General features: G+C 42.3%; 3 protein-coding genes and 3 non-coding genes across 6 annotated transcripts; all 6 read right to left on the bottom strand.

Annotated features, from left to right (window-relative positions):
- Window positions 1-420: 420 nt before the first annotated feature.
- LOC140314412 (uncharacterized) lies at window positions 421-4,234 on the bottom strand. Its single transcript, XM_072392584.1, has 3 exons — window positions 4,186-4,234; window positions 2,763-3,240; window positions 421-1,472 (listed from the first exon to the last, which is right to left on the bottom strand). Exons 1-3 carry the CDS (start codon window positions 4,232-4,234, stop codon window positions 1,127-1,129), a joined length of 873 nt encoding a protein of 290 aa, XP_072248685.1. The 3' UTR covers window positions 421-1,126.
- Window positions 4,235-7,560: 3,326 nt separating this feature from the next.
- Window positions 7,561-10,633, bottom strand: kctd14 (potassium channel tetramerization domain containing 14). Its single transcript, XM_072391666.1, has 4 exons — window positions 10,521-10,633; window positions 9,492-9,716; window positions 9,274-9,408; window positions 7,561-7,884 (listed from the first exon to the last, which is right to left on the bottom strand). Exons 1-4 carry the CDS (start codon window positions 10,572-10,574, stop codon window positions 7,573-7,575), a joined length of 726 nt encoding a protein of 241 aa, XP_072247767.1. The 5' UTR covers window positions 10,575-10,633; the 3' UTR covers window positions 7,561-7,572.
- A 1,477-nt stretch (window positions 10,634-12,110) lies between these two features.
- rps3 (ribosomal protein S3) lies at window positions 12,111-16,379 on the bottom strand. The gene is made up of 7 exons (XM_072391894.1): window positions 16,312-16,379; window positions 15,412-15,542; window positions 14,313-14,406; window positions 13,695-13,789; window positions 12,971-13,158; window positions 12,683-12,886; window positions 12,111-12,187 (listed from the first exon to the last, which is right to left on the bottom strand). Exons 1-6 carry the CDS (start codon window positions 16,339-16,341, stop codon window positions 12,687-12,689), a joined length of 738 nt encoding a protein of 245 aa, XP_072247995.1. The 5' UTR covers window positions 16,342-16,379; the 3' UTR covers window positions 12,111-12,187; window positions 12,683-12,686.
- Window positions 12,346-12,493, bottom strand: LOC140314885 (small nucleolar RNA SNORD15). The gene has a single exon (XR_011917214.1). It is a non-coding gene; the product is annotated as a small nucleolar RNA SNORD15 (small nucleolar RNA).
- On the bottom strand, window positions 13,231-13,378 carry LOC140314882 (small nucleolar RNA SNORD15). Its single transcript, XR_011917211.1, has one exon. It is a non-coding gene; the product is annotated as a small nucleolar RNA SNORD15 (small nucleolar RNA).
- LOC140314883 (small nucleolar RNA SNORD15) lies at window positions 13,877-14,026 on the bottom strand. The gene has a single exon (XR_011917212.1). It is a non-coding gene; the product is annotated as a small nucleolar RNA SNORD15 (small nucleolar RNA).
- Window positions 16,380-16,845: the final 466 nt, after the last annotated feature.

Here is a 16,845-nt window from a genome sequence, read left to right as displayed (position 1 = left end):
ATCTCAGATGTCTTTTTATGTGATTTTGCCAGAAAAAAAATATATACTTATAAAGATAGATAGATAGATAGATAGATAGATAGATAGATAGATAGATAGATAGATAGATAGATAGATAGATAGATAGATAGATAGATAGCAGCCAACTGATTTTATGTTAGTTATCTAATAACACCTGATTAGCTCTCTTTTTAATTAAGTTGATTAGAAACTTAAAATTAAAATATGTATTTTTAAAAAAAGATTTAAACGGTCATACATAAAGTATAAAGAACTCTGGTAACAAGCATGATAACAGGTTACAAAAATGACCACAAAGACATCTGAAAAGGATCAGTTTGATTTAAAATGTCAATTTATTCAAGCGGTCTTTTTAAACCAACGTGTCACACCAACATTGCTACATCACAAAGTAAAAAGGAGAAAGTTAATCTTTCCTACTCATCATCTCTGCCTTTAATTGATAGATTAAAAGTGCATCCAATAAATCTAAACTCCACTACCACTAATACAACTGCCGCTGGAACCTGTTCTACATCTATTTAATACAACTGAAGCAGCTTTACGCGGGAAGCCCTTCTGACTATCACATGATGAGAGAAGAAAAGATCAGCTGCTCAGTCATAGTTGGGAATTACAATTAAATAATTAAATGAAAGTTGATGACTTGATATTCAGAAAAAAAACTTGTTAAAATACATGTTAAATCATTTAAAGGTGCGTGTAAAATATGGCAGATTGCCACCCATACGTTTGTGTTCCTCCTGCTTTAACATGCTTGTAATTTGCTTATAAGGTGAAGACTTTTGCTTTAAGCTACCTCCAGTGTGTGTTAAACACTTGAAAACGAGGCCAACAGCATCAAAATCCTGCAGCATAGAGAACAAATAACTTTTATTAATTCTATATTTACTTTCACACTTAATTTCACCCACAACTCAGACCTGTTTTCATTTTTCTGGTTTGGAAAAAGTACGACATGACAGAAATCCATCCTGTGACCACACAGTTATAAAATCATGAGTATGAGATGAGACGTAAGGTTGTGGGTCAGAATCTGAATTGTAATACAACACATTCAGAGCCACTATTCTTTTTAATGAGGCCAAATAACAGAACAGTCAAGTTAGTGAACTTCCTGCAGCTCGAAGACAGCCGCGGACGTCTTGGCCCTCTTTTGATCTACCTTCCAGGTGAAGATTCCCACGATGCTCAGCATGAGCGGCAGAGCCACACACAGCACGATGCGGCTGATGGGCAGCTGGACAGAGCACTCGGTGCTGACCGAAGGTTCTGGAGTCTGTGGGGCTGTGGGGGTGTTTTGAAACAAAAAGGAGGATTTGAAGTCCAGAAATGTAGCCGTGCTGGTTTCAGTGCTGTTGACCTGACACCTCCACCTTCTGTTATTGTCCTCCATCTGCAGCTTTGTGACCAAAGTGATGTTACAGCGTGTGTTTTCAATCAGCTGGTACCTGCATAGAGGGGAGATCACCCAAACTTTGGTCAGTGTGTTCTTCATTTTGTGTCAAATCTTTTATCTTATCGACCAACTTTGTTGGGAGAACCGAAGCTTAATATTAGCTGATTATCAGTTAGAAACAAACAGCAACCTGCAGCTCCAAATAGAGTCTGTGACAGTGTTTCTAACTGATGCTCAGCTTTTAGGCAACGCTTTGGTTCTCCAAACAAAGTTAGTCGATAAGATAAAAGTGTGACGGACACAGATGTGGAATGATCCACTGTTTGAAGCGATTATGTTTGAGCTACTTCTGTCTCGGAGGTAAAAAAAACAACGTTAAACACAACGAAACCAAAGACAACTCAGCAAGAACATGCAAAACACGACAGAAGCCGAGATGAACTGTCACAAAAAACAATGTTTCACTTTGAGTAAAAGATGGTGACAATATTTCTTGGTTGTGGCGAAACAAAAGGTCATTGGTGAGAGTTCACTGTTAATTCCCATCCTCACACTGTGTACTTTCCCTGGTGTCCTCAGAAAAATGTTAAAAGATCAGAGGAAGCATTGAGGAAACATGGGAGCATTTCAGCTAAGGATGTTCATATTTTCCTGATAAATTCCAACCTGTGAGGTGTTTTTAGAGTGGAGTTAGAGCTGAGGAGACGGGTGGTGCAGGGTTCAGACCCACTTAAGCTGATGTATTGTGTCTTCTTGAATGTTTTTTCTGCTTTGCTTCTTAAATGTTGTATTATGTGATCAATAAATGAATAAATACAGCTGATACTAATGTTTGTGAAATGAAGCTGTGATTTCTCTCCTGTGCTCTGTGGAACATTGTTTAGCCTGAAGTCCTTTTTTTACTCAATGCTGGGTTGTCTGTTTTGTTTTATAAAATGCCATTTTTTTAAATATATTCTGATATTTTGATTTGTGAAATTAATATGCTCTATTATTGTTTTTTTTTATCTTTGCTACTGTGTTTCGTCCTTCTTTTTATCAAATTATTTTCATTTAAATGTATTTTTATGATCTATTTCTTGTGCAGAAGCCAAAGGAGACTGTTGAAAGTCTGCTTAACATTTGTTGTCTTTGGTATTTCGATTTGATTTGTTGTCATTCAAGAGAAATGGAAGAGTATAGAAAAGAAATTCTGTTGTTTTGATCTTTTAAGTCAGTTTTTGGTTTTCCAATCTCTCATTTTCCACCTGTCAGGCCTAAATGTTAAGTTTACCATCTTGTGTTTTTTTTCCTTCCCGTTAACATCTTTATTCAGTTTTTATACGAACAGAGAACAAACTACCTTCTGTCATCGGGCAGCAGGGTCCTTTCCTCCTTCTGCCAGCGCAGGCTGAACACTCCGCTGGAGTACGACTTGCAGCTCCCCGCATCGTAGTAAGTGAAGAGGATGCAGCTGAGGACGAGGTTCCCTCCAGGCTGCAGCTCGGTGATGGCGGAGGGCGATGTGACGGTGAGGAGGGAAAGGTAGACGTCAGTGAGGGCCTGCTGCTGGTGCAGGCAGACGTAGGAGCCGGAGTCTTCCACGGTGAGGTCACGAATGGTGATGGAGCAGTTGGATGTGACGGTCATCCGGCCGGCCTTGTCTGAGTCGGCCTTCACCCGCCCCTCGCTCACCTCCTCCGTGTAGCGCACCTGGCCCCCTTTGAAGAAGGTCCAGGTGATGGCCGAGCAGTCGGCGGCGACCAGTTTGGTGCAAGGAAGGAGGGCCTCACCTCCAAGAATGCTGTACACAAACACAGCGTCCTTTTGGCTTCTCGCACCTGGTGGCAACACCATGAGATTCCAGATAGTAAAAGCACTCCAGCTGCACACTATTTTTCACATTTAGCCTCAATCTTTTCAGCTCAATCTCATCAAATTGTGTCACTTAACTCCAAAATAATCTACAAGGGATATTTGTCAAGAATAAGTACTCTCACTTTTGATGCTTTAGATGTTTATCTCAAACTTAATGACTTAAACTATTATATTAATCCTTCTGGTACTTCTGTGTATCAGCTGCTGCTGACGGAGAAAAGCAACATTAATTATTGGTTTTTCTGGAATAACGAAAGCATATTCGGGGATGTTGAGAAGCGTAAAATAAATTGAAAAATGGAAGAATTTAGTAAATAGTGCTGGAACAAAACCAAATACTTTCACTCAAGTACCAGTTTCTGATTTTTTTACTTCCATAATCCAATATATTTCATAGGGAATTGTACTTTTCACCTTTGACAGATTTATTTACTCACGAAATGAACCAGGAGCGACTGAAATGCTGCGGGATGCTGTGTCATGGATTCATATGTGATTCATAAGTTTAATCAGACACTATTAGTCATTTTTTTCATGTAGAAATATCAACTCTTCATCTGTGAAAATCTCCTGCTTTTCAGTCAGTTTGATCATTTAGAGTTTTGGACTAGAATAGATTTTACCAGAAACTTTGGGCTCCACCACAATATGAATAAACCTGTAAAATACTGCTTTTATATAAATGAAAACACGCTGATAGCATCGGAGTTACAGGCTCAGTGCTTTCACTGCAGAACTTAGAACTAAGTGCAGTTTCCTAATCATACTTTCATGTTTCCACTTTCTGTAACTCGATCCTCGTCAGACCGAATTTTCACTTTTCTGTTTTAGCAAAATCTCTGAAAACATCCGACACCACTGTCCAGAACCAAAGCCGGACCAAATTCAACACATAAATCAAAGCTTACCTCCAGGGAGCAGACTGGCGAGTAGCAGAACTGTCATTATGTCCGTCATGTTTGAGATTTCACCTCGAACAAAACTCAGCTGCAGCCACTCGCGCTACCAGGGTGTCTTCATTTCCTGTGTTGGTCTCAGCTGAAGAGGACGCTCAGCTTCACCGCCAGCAGGCTTGCAGTTTCTCAGCATCATCTATGAAATATTCAGATTATGAAAAGGAGTTTTCTGCTGGAACTTGGCACACATTAAATGATGCCTGCTTTGTTGATGAATGCAACAGGAACACACTCATTTAAGACATGTTCTGCTTCTGCTTTAGTTTGCAGAATTTTAAATCTTTAATTAAGAAACATACACATAAAGCAGAATATTGACTCAATAAGATGATGTTCATGTTTGATTTCTGTATTTTTCAGTATTATTTCATCTTGAATAACTTCTCTGCTGTATGATCTTTCTCTCCTCTCGTTGTAAAAACTCATATTTTGTTTGTTCTTAAAAGTTAAATCTGTTGTCCTAAAGGAATCATTTGACCCGTTTCCTGAAGAAATGACCATGCCATGAATTTGATGACAGGTCCGTGTTTTGAAGAATTACAAGTTTTGATCCATGTGACCACAGAACAGTTTCCACTCTGCTTCAGTCCATTTTAAATTAAATTAACAGGTTTCTCTTGCAAATGAGACCGTGGGTCTCAATGAGATTTTACCTGTATAAATAAAGGTTAATAAAAATAAAATAAATGAGCTTTGGTCCAGAGAAGATGGCAGAGTTTCCTGATCATGTTCACGTGTGGCTTCTTCTCTGCTTGATGGAGCTTTAACCTCCATCTGTGGAAGTTACAGTGAGCTGTGTTCACAGATACTTTCCTGGACGTGTTCCTGAGCGCCTGAAGGTCACAGACACCCAGAATTAATTTTTTATGTGCTGCAGTTGATTTAACATTCAAAGTCTTCACAATTTTACATTGAGGAGCAATATCGTTTAACTGCTTCTCAACTTTTTCTTTATTTCTGAGAGACTCTGACTCGCTGAGTTGCTCCATTTACATCCAACCATGTTCCTGACCTGTTTCTAATTAACCTAATTAGCTGCAACATGTTCCTCCAGCTGTTTCTTCTTGGGGGGGGGGGTCTACTGTTGCTCAGTCTGCAGAAGATTCTGGAAAAACCGGCAGTTTTCTATGAAACATAAACAAAACCTTCTCCTTCTGACATTTTTCGATTGTCACACATCAGTGTCACTGTTAATGTGATCCAAGGTGTGAAATGCATTCGTCTGCACTTTTTTGTTGTTGTGAGGATGTATAATTGTGACACTCTGTGGTGGAAGTAGCTGTGTGCTGCATTTCAACACTTGCAGCATGTCTAGGGACGGAAACTTGCTTTAACCTTGAATTCTAGCACAGAGCTTCTCGACCTTCTTCCTGTGACCTGTTTGTGTTTCACTTGACAGCTCAGTCAATATTGAAAGCTGTCTGTAAAGAAGAGTCAGGGAATATTTAAAAAGAGCAGGAGCAATTATCAACAAAACTCCACAATGCACGAATCTGGAGCTGCAGCGGTTGCTCTGTGACTCAGTCACAGAAAAGATTTTAAAAGCCTGCTGATGGTTTATAAATCCCAGAACGGTTTAGGCCCAAAATGCTTCTGTGATATAAACCCAGCAGAGCTCTTAGATCCAAGGACTCAGGTCAGCTGGTCCAGTCCAGAGTCCAGACTGAACCTGGAGAAGCAGCATTTAGCTGTTATGTGGAGATCAAACTGTCACCAAATGGAGACATTTTTAAATCCAGGTTAAAAACCTTTCTTTTCTCATGTGTCTGTGCATGAAATCTGCAGGATATCTGTTAACTTATCCAGACTGTTGCTTGTTTTAATTCATTTTATTTCTTTCTATTTATATTCTTTTACACATTTTTAATGCTTTTATTTTATGTAAAGCACTTTGCATCGTTTTGTACATGAAATGTACAAATAAATTTGACTTTGTGAGGCTGCATGAAAGCACAAAGAAATGCCAGAATGCTTCCATCCTGCTTGTTTAGCAGGTTTCCTGTCCTGACTCCATGTCCTCCACCTTATTTTACATCTTGTGGGAATATTGTTACAACTGCAAGAAATCCATCTGACATTTTATTTAAAATATGGTTTGCTCAGTGCAAACTTCAGGATGCTATATGTTAATCTTCTTATTCTGAGATTTTTACAGGATATATACAAGAAATATTATGTAAATCCTCTTTCAGACTCAAGCATCCTGTTTTAAAAGAGCTGGGACGAAGGCAAGAAAAGAGAGAAAAAGTAAAGCTTGAAAAAAACCCGCAAAAATAAGAAAAATGTCAACAAAAAAACAAGGTATGAAAAGATGGACAGAGGGCTCAGACTTAAACATTTTATTTGATTGTAATTTTATCATCCTCGGTACAAACAACCATCTGAAAAATAAAGCATAACTCTTTTTAATATTAAGATAAACATACATGAATAGAATTAAAAACAACCCAACGTATTACACCATGACCAGACGGGCCTCAGATACACACCCACAGCCTCTCACAGTTTCACTGTAAAGCCAGTGGAAATAAAGAGGATCGAGCTCTTTTCTGATACGAAAGCTGTGACTCAGTAAGACACCATGAAGATAATGATTCCAGAAACTGAGCCTCAGCCTCTGGTTGCGTGAGGAGACGCGCTGCTTTGCTACATCGGGACACTTCGCTGCTCTGAGTAAACATGACAAACATGAGCCTTTCTGCTGATGGGCAGCTTGTGGAACCTCTCTGTAACCACCCTTGTTTTTTCTCACTCCTATCATTCAGGATGTGGTTTGACAGATTTTAGCTACTCTGCCCGTTTTGTGGTGAACTCTGGGGCTGCTGCTCTGCTTTCGGGACGGACGCTTGTTCAGGTTTTGCATCGTAAGACCTTCACAGTTCTCCTAAACTGGGCCGCGGATTGCCCAATGTTGCATGTGTGATGCAGTATTTTGCTTGGTTACTGAATCCCCCACGAAAGCTGTGAAGTTTTTCAAAGCAAAGACAAGAACACACCTCATTAACACCAGTGTGGTGCACAGGAAATCCTTCACATATTACTTTGTTGGTTTATATTGCTTTTTATTGTGCAGGGGGTTCACATTAAACATACGTCATACGTTTAACAGTCCTCTGGATATGAATCAGAGGATGCATCCGTTTGTGTTAAGTTATTAAAAGACAATATAAAGTAAAGTATCTTTATCTGGGACTATAGAACCTAAAAAGTGTAATTTACAGATGCTTTACTGACCCCTTGTGTCTTAAAGTTTAAAAAACAAATCAAGACGCAGCAGCTTATCTATAAAAACGCAGTCTGTAATTCTACAGTTTGTTCTCAACACCAACAGCCAGCTCATCACCACCAGGTGAAGGTGAGTTTGTAGAAGAAATCGTAGCTCCTGGACAAGAAGTTCCTCTCCGTGACGTGAGGCTCGATGCTCACTTTGTAGCCCCGACTCTCAATGTCCATCTTCACAGAGTCCAGCAGGTCCTTAACCGACGGCGTGGCCTTCCACGGCCCAAAGGTCACCACCGACTCCTTGTCCGAGTCGAGGCTGTTGATGGCATTGTTATAAGAACCCAAGTCTTCCTCTGTCCGCAGCAGGCAGATCAGGATGGTGGAGTGGCGTGTGGCGATGGCCTCGGCTCGGGCGACACGAATCAGCACCTGGAGGACAGGTGACATTTCTGCACTCATATTCCCACCAGAACCGTGAAAATTTCAATTAATCATGTCATTATTTTGCCATTAAAGTGTGAACAAATGAGACCAGCACAGCTGCAGGGGTCGGTCTCTCTCTGGTGACCCCTTAAGAAATTAAAATAATGTTCGAGAAAAACAGACATTTTTGGACAAATGTCAATTTAAAGGAAAAACTGGATAAACAAAGATCCATCCGAGTTATAGATGATCAGGAATCAACCCAGTAAGTGGAGTCTGAACACTTTTTTCTGCCAATAAGAAAACAGAAACTAAAACTACTTCAACACAGAACCAAGAGATGATGCTGGAGACCTGATGCAGTTTCTGATAAAAAGATGACACATTATGAGAAGAAGGAAATCACCGAGTCAAACCCCTGAAGAACACCAACCACTTCATAATTCCTCTGCCACATCCTGGCTCCACAAACCCCAGAGTTCACTGTGCCTCCATTCCAGCGTTATCTTTAAATGTTCAGGTGTTAAAAACCATTTATTCAGATTCTGTTCATTTATGCAGCTTCAATTTTAAGTATTCAAAATAAAAAGATAATTTAATTCAACCCGAGTCATTGTTATCCATCAAATCAAATCAAATCAATTCAAATCCAGGCAAAGGAAACCAACAGATAACACTGAATAGTCCCTTAAATTAAAGTCCTCCATCCTGAGCATGAACAAGGCGACAGTGGAGAGGAAAACTCCCTTTTAACAGGAAAAAAAAACCTATTTGAGCTATTTTTCATCGATTTTGACTAGTTTAGTTTTGGAAAGGCTGCTGAAGGTGCATTCAATGAAATAAATAAATAGATAAATAAAAGGGGAATTGAAATAAAAAATAAAAATAAAAAAATGTCCTTATCTTGACATAAAACATCAGACAAAGACCTGATATGGTCAAGATAATTTCTTAAGTGAACTATAAAACTGCTGATGAGAAAAAGCTGTTGAAAGCAAAGCAAAAAGCAAGAGGAGAGATGTTCAGCTTCCCTTTTCTGAGGCACAGAGCATGCAGCATGATGTGAACATGAAGTTGGCTGGAAATGCAGATGAAAAGGCTGTAAATTTCCACTCTGGCCCCCAACTTTGACATAGAATTATCCTGCGAATCTGACTGGCTCACTGCGGACCAAACAATGCCACAGTTTCATGAGTTTATTTTAAATTCAGACATCTAAAAACAACTTATCTGAAACATGTCACAGTCTTTATGAAATTGTGCCAACTTGAGGGAAAAGGCCAGATTTGCCTTCTTAACAGGAGCAGAACCGCACCACTAAAGCTGGATACCGTCATAAACTGAGATGTTCTGGTTCTGGAAGCAGTCGTGACTTTTGGAGCGAGTGAAGCTCACCTCGATGTTTTCTTTGTAGTGTGGGACTCTGGAGATGAACTGCTGCCTTCCCACCAGCTCTCCAAACAGCCGAGGAGTCTCCTCCAGACGTTTGATCAGCGGCGCGATGTTGTAGTGGACCGCCTCCTTCAGAACCTGCACACACGCGCACGTTAGGCTCAGAAAGTCTCCAAGGGCTGGACCAGCAGCTTCTGTTTCTGAGGTGAAAGGAACCGGACCTCCTGGGTGTTCTCGGTGGGCAGCTGCTCGGACCTCAGGAACTCCAGGACGGCTCCGAAGTGGGACCCATCGCGGTCGATGAAGTAGCGTCCCTGTGCGTCGGTGCGGAGTTTGGGATGTGCGCCGAACAGCTCCGCCAGCTTGGACTCTGGGTGTTTCCTGAGGGTGCTCAGAGTGGTGCTGAACAGGTGACCCCCGACATTTAACTGAACAATGGGAGAGAGCTGGGGGGTGTTTAAAAAAAGCGCATTTTAATATGCTTTAATAGTCCCTGTGATCAAAAAAGGATGGTCCAAAAAAAAAAAAAGGACAGGTGCACAGCAGGCCTATATGATGAGGACTGCTACATAATCAGCTTTTCAATCAAAATGGACCCATTCATAAATCTCCAACAGCTCACTTTACTATCAGGAATTTCTCATTCGTAAGACCGACATTTGCAAAATTAACCAAAAGTTAATTCATCCAACTTCTAAAACCTTCCCTGTGTAGAAGAGAGAAAATTAATCTGAGCAAACATGCATCCAATAATAAAAAAAAAGGGCTCAAAATGTGAGCGTCTGCATAACAAAACGAGTCAAAGACCGGAGTTTAATGGTTTCCAGATCTCTGAACAGCTGACAGACTTCACTTCAGTCTCAGGTGATTTCCTGAGACAAAACTTCCTCGAAGTTTGATTTTATTTCCGGAGACACAGAAAAAGCTGCTCCAACAAACCCTTCAAAGCAGGGATCTCAAACTGCACGTTTTACATGTTTCCCTGCTCCAACACATCCGATTAATCGAATTTAACAACCTTTAGAAGAGGTCCATTTAATCTGAACCAGGTGTGTTGGAGCAGGGAAACACCTAAAACCTGCAGGAGAGCCCTGCTTTAAAGTCTCTTTGTATGTTTTTACTGAAAAACGGCACTTTGTTGCTCGACAGTGAACACTTTAAGTCCTCTTTGCAGACTGATCCACCTGTCCGCAGGTGAGCGTTTCTCCCGCTAAAGCTGCAAAGCATCACAATGAAACACGTTTTCTTACTGAGGGAGCGGATGATGCCTGTTTTACGGCTGATTTGAAGTCCGGGAGGCTCATCTTCACTTCTGAGTCCAGCTGACGACGAAGAGCTGACTTATTTTTCAACCTGGATGAACAGGTAGAAACGAAGGGGCGTGGCCTAACCCGGACATGCGGTTTCGGAGCTGAGAAGAGGAGGGACCCAGGAGCCGAATATTTGACTCTTTTCCTCATGTCTGCAGCCTACAAAGTGATCCGGCTCACTCTCTTTTCTTTGATCATAAATGAGCAGAGTACAAGTTGATCTCATTACATTATCGTCTGAAACAGGTCTTAAAGGGGAACTCCGGTGTTTTTAAACCTTATTTCTGGCATGAAATACGTTCATCTGCTCACCGAGAACAGTTTGGTGAAAGTCGGCGTCCTTCAGAAGATATTTAGATAACTGGAGATCCATATAACGGAGTGAACGGGGCTTAGAGGATGCAGCCTCTAAATAAGGCATTATCTGTCTTTATTTCACCAATACTTTAAGAAGAATGAATGAATGAACGTGTGCTATAGCTCTGTTAGCTCATAGCTGCTGTTATGTGGCTACTTGCAGCTATAGGAGAGCTAACGGAGGGATTTCTACACAGGCACTCTACTGGGACCACTTCATCCACACGCCCCCCTGCAGCACAGCTTATTCACTCCGTGCTCTGTGACAGTCGGCTAACTTCACACAAAGTTTGCTGCTGATAGTTTTGTGCAACATGGCAGGATATTTATCAGATTTTGACAACGTGAACGACGACTTTGAGTAAGATGGACGTTCTTACCGGAGTGAATAAGCTGTGCTGCAGGGGGGCGTGTGGATGAAGTGGTCCCAGTAGAGTGCCTGTGTAGAAATCCCTCCGTTAGCTCTCCTATAGCTGCAAGTAGCCACATAACAGCAGCTATGAGCTAACAGAGCTATAGCACACGTTCATTCATTCATTCTTCTTAAAGTATTGGTGAAATAAAGACAGATAATGCCTTATTTAGAGGCTGCATCCTCTAAGCCCCGTTCACTCCGTTATATGGATCTCCAGTTATCTAAATATCTTCTGAAGGACGCCGACTTTTACCAAACTGTTCTCAGTGAGCAGATGAACGTATTTCATGCCAGAAATAAGGTTTAAAAATAGCGGAGTTCCCCTTTAAAGAAGGGGACATAAATCTAACCATGAATGTTTTCTCTACATTTTTGGATCCAGGAAACTAAACAGAGTGAGACGTCAAAATCGCCTCCTCTGAGGTAGACGTCACATGACTTCCACATCTGGTTAAACACCACCTACTTCTGTTCAAACCCACCTGCTATGAAACATCTGTGCTAAGAGCAGAACATCTTTATATTATATTATAACATTCTGTGCAGGTGGAAGCTGAATAACTGAAGTCCATAACTGATACATCTGATCAGTTTTTTTTAAAAGCTACATTTGTTTCATACCAAGTTCGATCGGTTCATATTTTAGTGCCGTTTTCTGAACAAAGAAAGAACATCCCGTCTTTTATTCATCATTTGCAGACCTGACAGATGCATCTCCTGAGGCACGATTCAGAAAGTATCAGAAACCACAAGGTGAGTGTATTTTCCAGATTTTATTGTTTTTGTACACAAAAATCCCAGAGCCGTTGTTCCATCCAGCAGAGCGGTTAAAAACCTGTAAAAAAAGACAAAAATGTCCATTAAAAACCAACTAAAACATTCTGTGAGGCTGAATGAAAGACGGTCATCTCGTTTTTTAACGATGCTCTGAAGCTAAACCGATCTCCCAGAGGGAAACCGGTCCTGACAGCAGCAGCTCGGTGCTGCTCCAACCCTTCTCAGACAAATGCCTCGATGTCTTCAACTGGAAAGGACTCCAGGTTCTGATGAGCTGGTCCAGAACCACAGAACGCGACTCTGAACCAGGGACCACCAGAACCACGGAGACCAGTTCCGACTCGTCATCGTCTCATCACCGAAGGGACCAACTGTGCTTTCTTTAAAGATGCTGAAATCATTCAGTCTGACTCTAAAAGCAGCTCAAGTTGCCGTGGAAACGGAGCCCAGCCTGCTTCCAGGCTCCTGAGAAACGACTCGCTGTTCCAGCTACAAACGGATCGCGCTTCAACAGCAGACACGTTGTGGCCTTAACTCTCAGTTTGCCGCTCACCTGCTCATGCGGTGGGCACAGGTGTTCCCTGGGGCATGACGGGCACCTCCGGCTTGGCCCCCTTCTGCTCGGAGATGGGTGTGGTGGGCAGGTTCTCCTCCTTGGGCTCCACGATGCTGACGTGGTCGGGCAGGGGCTTCTTGGGGCCAATTTTACCGCTGGGGTCCCAGGGCAGCATGATCTTCACCTTGATGCCCAGCACACCTGAGGAAGACAGAGAGGCCCGCCGACATCAGCACCAGCAACACCTGAGGCCATGGAGGCGTGTCATTGGTCGGCTGGACTCACCCTGCCTCAGCAGGACGTGGCGCACGGCTGTGTCCACGTAGTAGTTGACGGGGTCACCGCTGTGGATCATCAGGCCGTCCACAAACTTCATGGACTTGGCCCTCTGACCCCTCAGCTTGCCGGACACTACGACCTCGCAGCCCTTGGCGCCGCTCTCCATGATGAACCTCAGAACACCGTAGCAGGCCCTGAAAGGGAGGTTAAACGGGTCTTAGGAGCGCTGAAAAGCTGCGTTTTCCTGAAAACTTTTATTCTGGGACCCTTCTCAGACAAATGCCTCGATGTCTTCAACTGAAAAGGACTCCAGGTTCTGATGAGCTGGTCCAGAACCACAGAACGCGACTCTGAACCAGGGACCACCAGAACCACGGAGACCAGTTCCGACTCGTCATCGTCTCATCACCGAAGGGAAATTTATTTCACCTGAACAGGTGCATTTAACAGAACCTCGAGGGTCCAAACCCACTCAGTCACTTAAATACTTTAAGTGATAATCAATGAAAAACAGAATCAAACTGTATTAGTTTGAATAAAGTCAGCAATAGTGGTTTTATTTCAGAGCAGGATGATTCGTGCTGTGTCTGAAATACGAGTTTCTGTCAAAGTGTTGAACTTAAACGAGACCTCAGGCACATCTTTATGAGTTTAGATCTGCTGAAAAGGTGGGAAATGATAAGGAAAAGTCTTAACTGTAACAACAAAGTCAGGGTGTGAGGCACCTTACCTTCGCACAGCCAGGCCTCCCAGCAGCTTGTAGCGCAGAGACTCAGCCTGAGCGATGGCACACAGCCCACGGGTGGCAACTTTCTCAGCATACAGCTGAAGAGGGAAAACAGGGAAAACTTCCATGACAGCGTTCCTACGACCTGAGTTAGCTTAGCTCAGCTCAGCGTGAGCCGCTTCTACCCTTCTCAGACAAATGCCTCGGTGTCTTCATGTAGAAAGGACTCGAGGACCTGAGGAACTGGAGCAGAACCACAGAACGTGGAGCTGAAGCAGTAACCTGCAGACCCAGACCGAGTCCTGTTCTGTCTCGTCATCGTCTCATCACTGAAGGGGAATCTAAGCTTTCACGCTGACATCCATCTACTTTCTTACAGGATAACAGCAGATTGGAACCAAGTTTTCTGCGTTTTGTTGACGGCGAATTGAGAAAAGCACTAAAAACGTGTGTTTTAAAGAGTAAAAAACACACAGAAACCCTCACAGAGCGCGCTGCCATCCAAGAAAACAAGCAACGCGTTGTTTTATGGATGCACAGATCTGAATACTCTGCTGTGGTGGAACAGTTCACTCCTGACACTGATATTAAAACCCAGGGGAGGCTGAGACGTTATCTTACCTCCACGCTGCCCTCTGGGAAGCCGAACCTCTTCTGGACCACAGCGGTCAGCTCTCTGATCCGACGGCCCTTCTCTCCCAGAACATTCTGGGTCCTAAAAAAGGGCACAAAACACAGCGGCCCGTTAATAAGAGAAACAAACTTTAAACAACCTTTGCTCTGGTGTTCACATGAACATCTGCAGGCAGCTCAGAGAACCCTGGTCCAGCAAACAGACTCTTTCCTTCCTAACTGTTCACAACAGTAACATTAAGCCTCGACACCAAGAAGAAAAGCTCGGATACGCCCCACCGAGAATCTCTCGAAAGCTCGTTGGGCCCCTGGTTTAGGCCCCCCACTCTCTGTCACTGCCCCTTTGAATGGGGGGTGAAACAGCTACTGTGCATCCAAACCTCCTCCCCAGGCCTCACCATCCAGGAGACACCTGCACCCCCTGTTCTTCCCTCCTCTGGTGGAGGTCTGAGGGATTCTGTGTCCACGCCGACCAGACTTTAGGTGATAAAAATCATTCATTTTCTGTCACAGAACATCGTAAACACGTGTAATAACGTGCAACTGAACCACCCAAAGTCACTGGTGGGTAAATTTCCTCACCGTGACAGTCCTACTGATATCTACAGACTGTTGGCTCTCACAAACCAAACCTTTGAACATCTGCCTCGCTTGTCTTATTGGTGTGAAATGCACTGTTGACTCTGTTGGAGCTTGTCCAGAATGACAGTGAGAGATCACTCTGATTGGCTGCTCTGCATAATGAATGAATTCTGTGGGAAGTTAATGAAACTTTATTATTTATCATGCATAATCTTATTACTTGAGAGCACTTGTGTACTAATCCAAACTGAAATGCTGCTTTTTGAGCCCAAATAAATTGAAACAGCCAATGACTGAGGTCGAGCCATGTTGGACAATAAAAACTATTCCAGAGTTACACAAACAATAATTAATAGCTTCTCACTTCATTGTTCTTTGCAAAGTTGTGTCCTATTGTTGGAGATTGTCTGTGTTCAAAAGCAATTCCCCTTTACACTACCGGGGTGAGGGTGGGGGGGCCGTTGATGTCGGTTTGGTGTATAAAGAGCCCATCAGCTCTACTCACCTTGTGGCCAGGATGATGATCTCAGTCCTGGTTGGGGTCACGCGCACCTCCACCCCGGAGTAACCATCCTCAGCAAGCTCACGAGTCAGGAACTCATTCAGCTCAGCCTTGAAGATACCGTCTGCGACGAACTGAGGACAAGAAACAATGTCAGATTCTTCTAAAACTTAGTAAAAAAACAAAAAATAAAATGTTAATTTAAGATATTGTTCATAATTCAATTAATCAGCACGTTAATGTATCAAAATGTAAATACGAACTAGAAAAAAAACCTGCCCATCCAACAGGTTTCACAGATACTTTATAATTTAAACCACTTAAAGGAAATAAAGGTATAGAAATGCTGTGAAGGCTGCAAACAAAATAATGTGATGACAGCTGAAAAGTTTCAGCGCCTGGCAACTCACACCAATTTTACAGTAATTGGATAATAATTTTAAGTGAATTAAGCTGAATATACTGCCTTTAACGTCACAAACACGCCACTCATATAATTTAGTCCCTATCAGCCTGATTTGTGCTCGTTTGACATGTTCTGGCTTCTTCATAATACTGTCGGGGAGCTAACTGCTAGTCCGAAGTCGGACATACGCATAATATTTCAATCGAAACAAGCAATCACATTTCACAAAAGAAATTAATGAAATTCTGGTTACCCTGAACACATTTCAGGGGACATTTTATCACTGGGTTCATGCCGGTTAACAGAGCCATGTTAGCTAGCCAAATGAGGGGGATGCAGCGCCGCCAGAATCTGGTTCAATCCTCTCCGAACCGGGGGTGGACGGGCTCAACTGACACCGGGACGAGCATCAAAAGTCTATATCCCACCAAACATGGCTCCATTTTTACAAAATACCTTTGTCTGTCTGAGTAATACAAGGATAAAACACGGCTAACCTTCCTCTTCTTGGAGATTTGCACCGCCATCTTCCAATAGGCCGTAGACAGGAAAGGACCGCGGAAGGACGCGGAAATGACTTTATACTAAATCAGCAGACTTCCGGTGACGTCACACTCAAGCTGAGACTGGAACTTGTAGTTTTTTGTGTTCCGCGTTGATTTCTTTACGGCAGACTGCCAGAAGTATTGGCTACGAACACTAAACTTAATGAAATGCGCCAAATTTGACATTTTAATAAACATAAAGTGTATCAATCTCTATCTCACACTGAACTTTTCTCACATTGAAGACTAATTTGTTCAAATGTATATTTTAATTGTATTTTTAATATGTTTAGATGCACAACTAGATACCGTGATAGGACAAGCCGAATGTAAAACAATAATCCCAGAAAAACAACATATAATAGAGGACAACGCATGATATGGAAAATAAGCTGAAAGTTAAATTAATACTGTAAAACTGCCTTCTGTTTTTCAGGGGAAGTAATATCTAAAGCTTTAGTGTTTTTAAGAATAAATTCAACAAAC

This window comes from Leuresthes tenuis, unplaced genomic scaffold (genome assembly GCF_036924035.1).
Source record: "Leuresthes tenuis unplaced genomic scaffold, fLeuTen1.0.hap1 SCAF_9, whole genome shotgun sequence".
Taxonomy (NCBI): domain Eukaryota; kingdom Metazoa; phylum Chordata; class Actinopteri; order Atheriniformes; family Atherinopsidae; genus Leuresthes; species Leuresthes tenuis.
The sequence above is the reverse complement of the archived record's forward strand: the minus strand, read 5'-3'. Positions and strand labels throughout refer to the sequence as shown.

What these genes read in the sequence shown, in the direction of transcription:
- kctd14 (XM_072391666.1), bottom strand. Translation starts at nt 10,574, where the DNA reads ATGAGCCTCCCGGACTTCAAATCAGCCGTAAAACAGGCATCATCCGCT. An exon ending in AGGCATCATCCGCTCCCTCA is followed by an intron (nt 9,717 to 10,520) that starts GTAAGAAAACGT and finishes AACACCCCCCAG; the next exon opens with CTCTCTCCCATTGTTCAGTT. An exon ending in ACTACAAAGAAAACATCGAG is followed by an intron (nt 7,885 to 9,273) that starts GTGAGCTTCACT and finishes CCTGTCCTCCAG; the next exon opens with GTGCTGATTCGTGTCGCCCG.
- LOC140314412 (XM_072392584.1), bottom strand. Translation starts at nt 4,234, where the DNA reads ATGACGGACATAATGACAGTTCTGCTACTCGCCAGTCTGCTCCCTGGA. An exon ending in CGCCAGTCTGCTCCCTGGAG is followed by an intron (nt 3,241 to 4,185) that starts GTAAGCTTTGAT and finishes TGTTGCCACCAG; the next exon opens with GTGCGAGAAGCCAAAAGGAC. An exon ending in CTGCTGCCCGATGACAGAAG is followed by an intron (nt 1,473 to 2,762) that starts GTAGTTTGTTCT and finishes CCCTCTATGCAG; the next exon opens with GTACCAGCTGATTGAAAACA.
- rps3 (XM_072391894.1), bottom strand. Translation starts at nt 16,341, where the DNA reads ATGGCGGTGCAAATCTCCAAGAAGAGGAAG. An exon ending in ATCATCATCCTGGCCACAAG is followed by an intron (nt 14,407 to 15,411) that starts GTGAGTAGAGCT and finishes GCCCTTTTTTAG; the next exon opens with GACCCAGAATGTTCTGGGAG. An exon ending in TCCCAGAGGGCAGCGTGGAG is followed by an intron (nt 13,790 to 14,312) that starts GTAAGATAACGT and finishes TTCCCTCTTCAG; the next exon opens with CTGTATGCTGAGAAAGTTGC.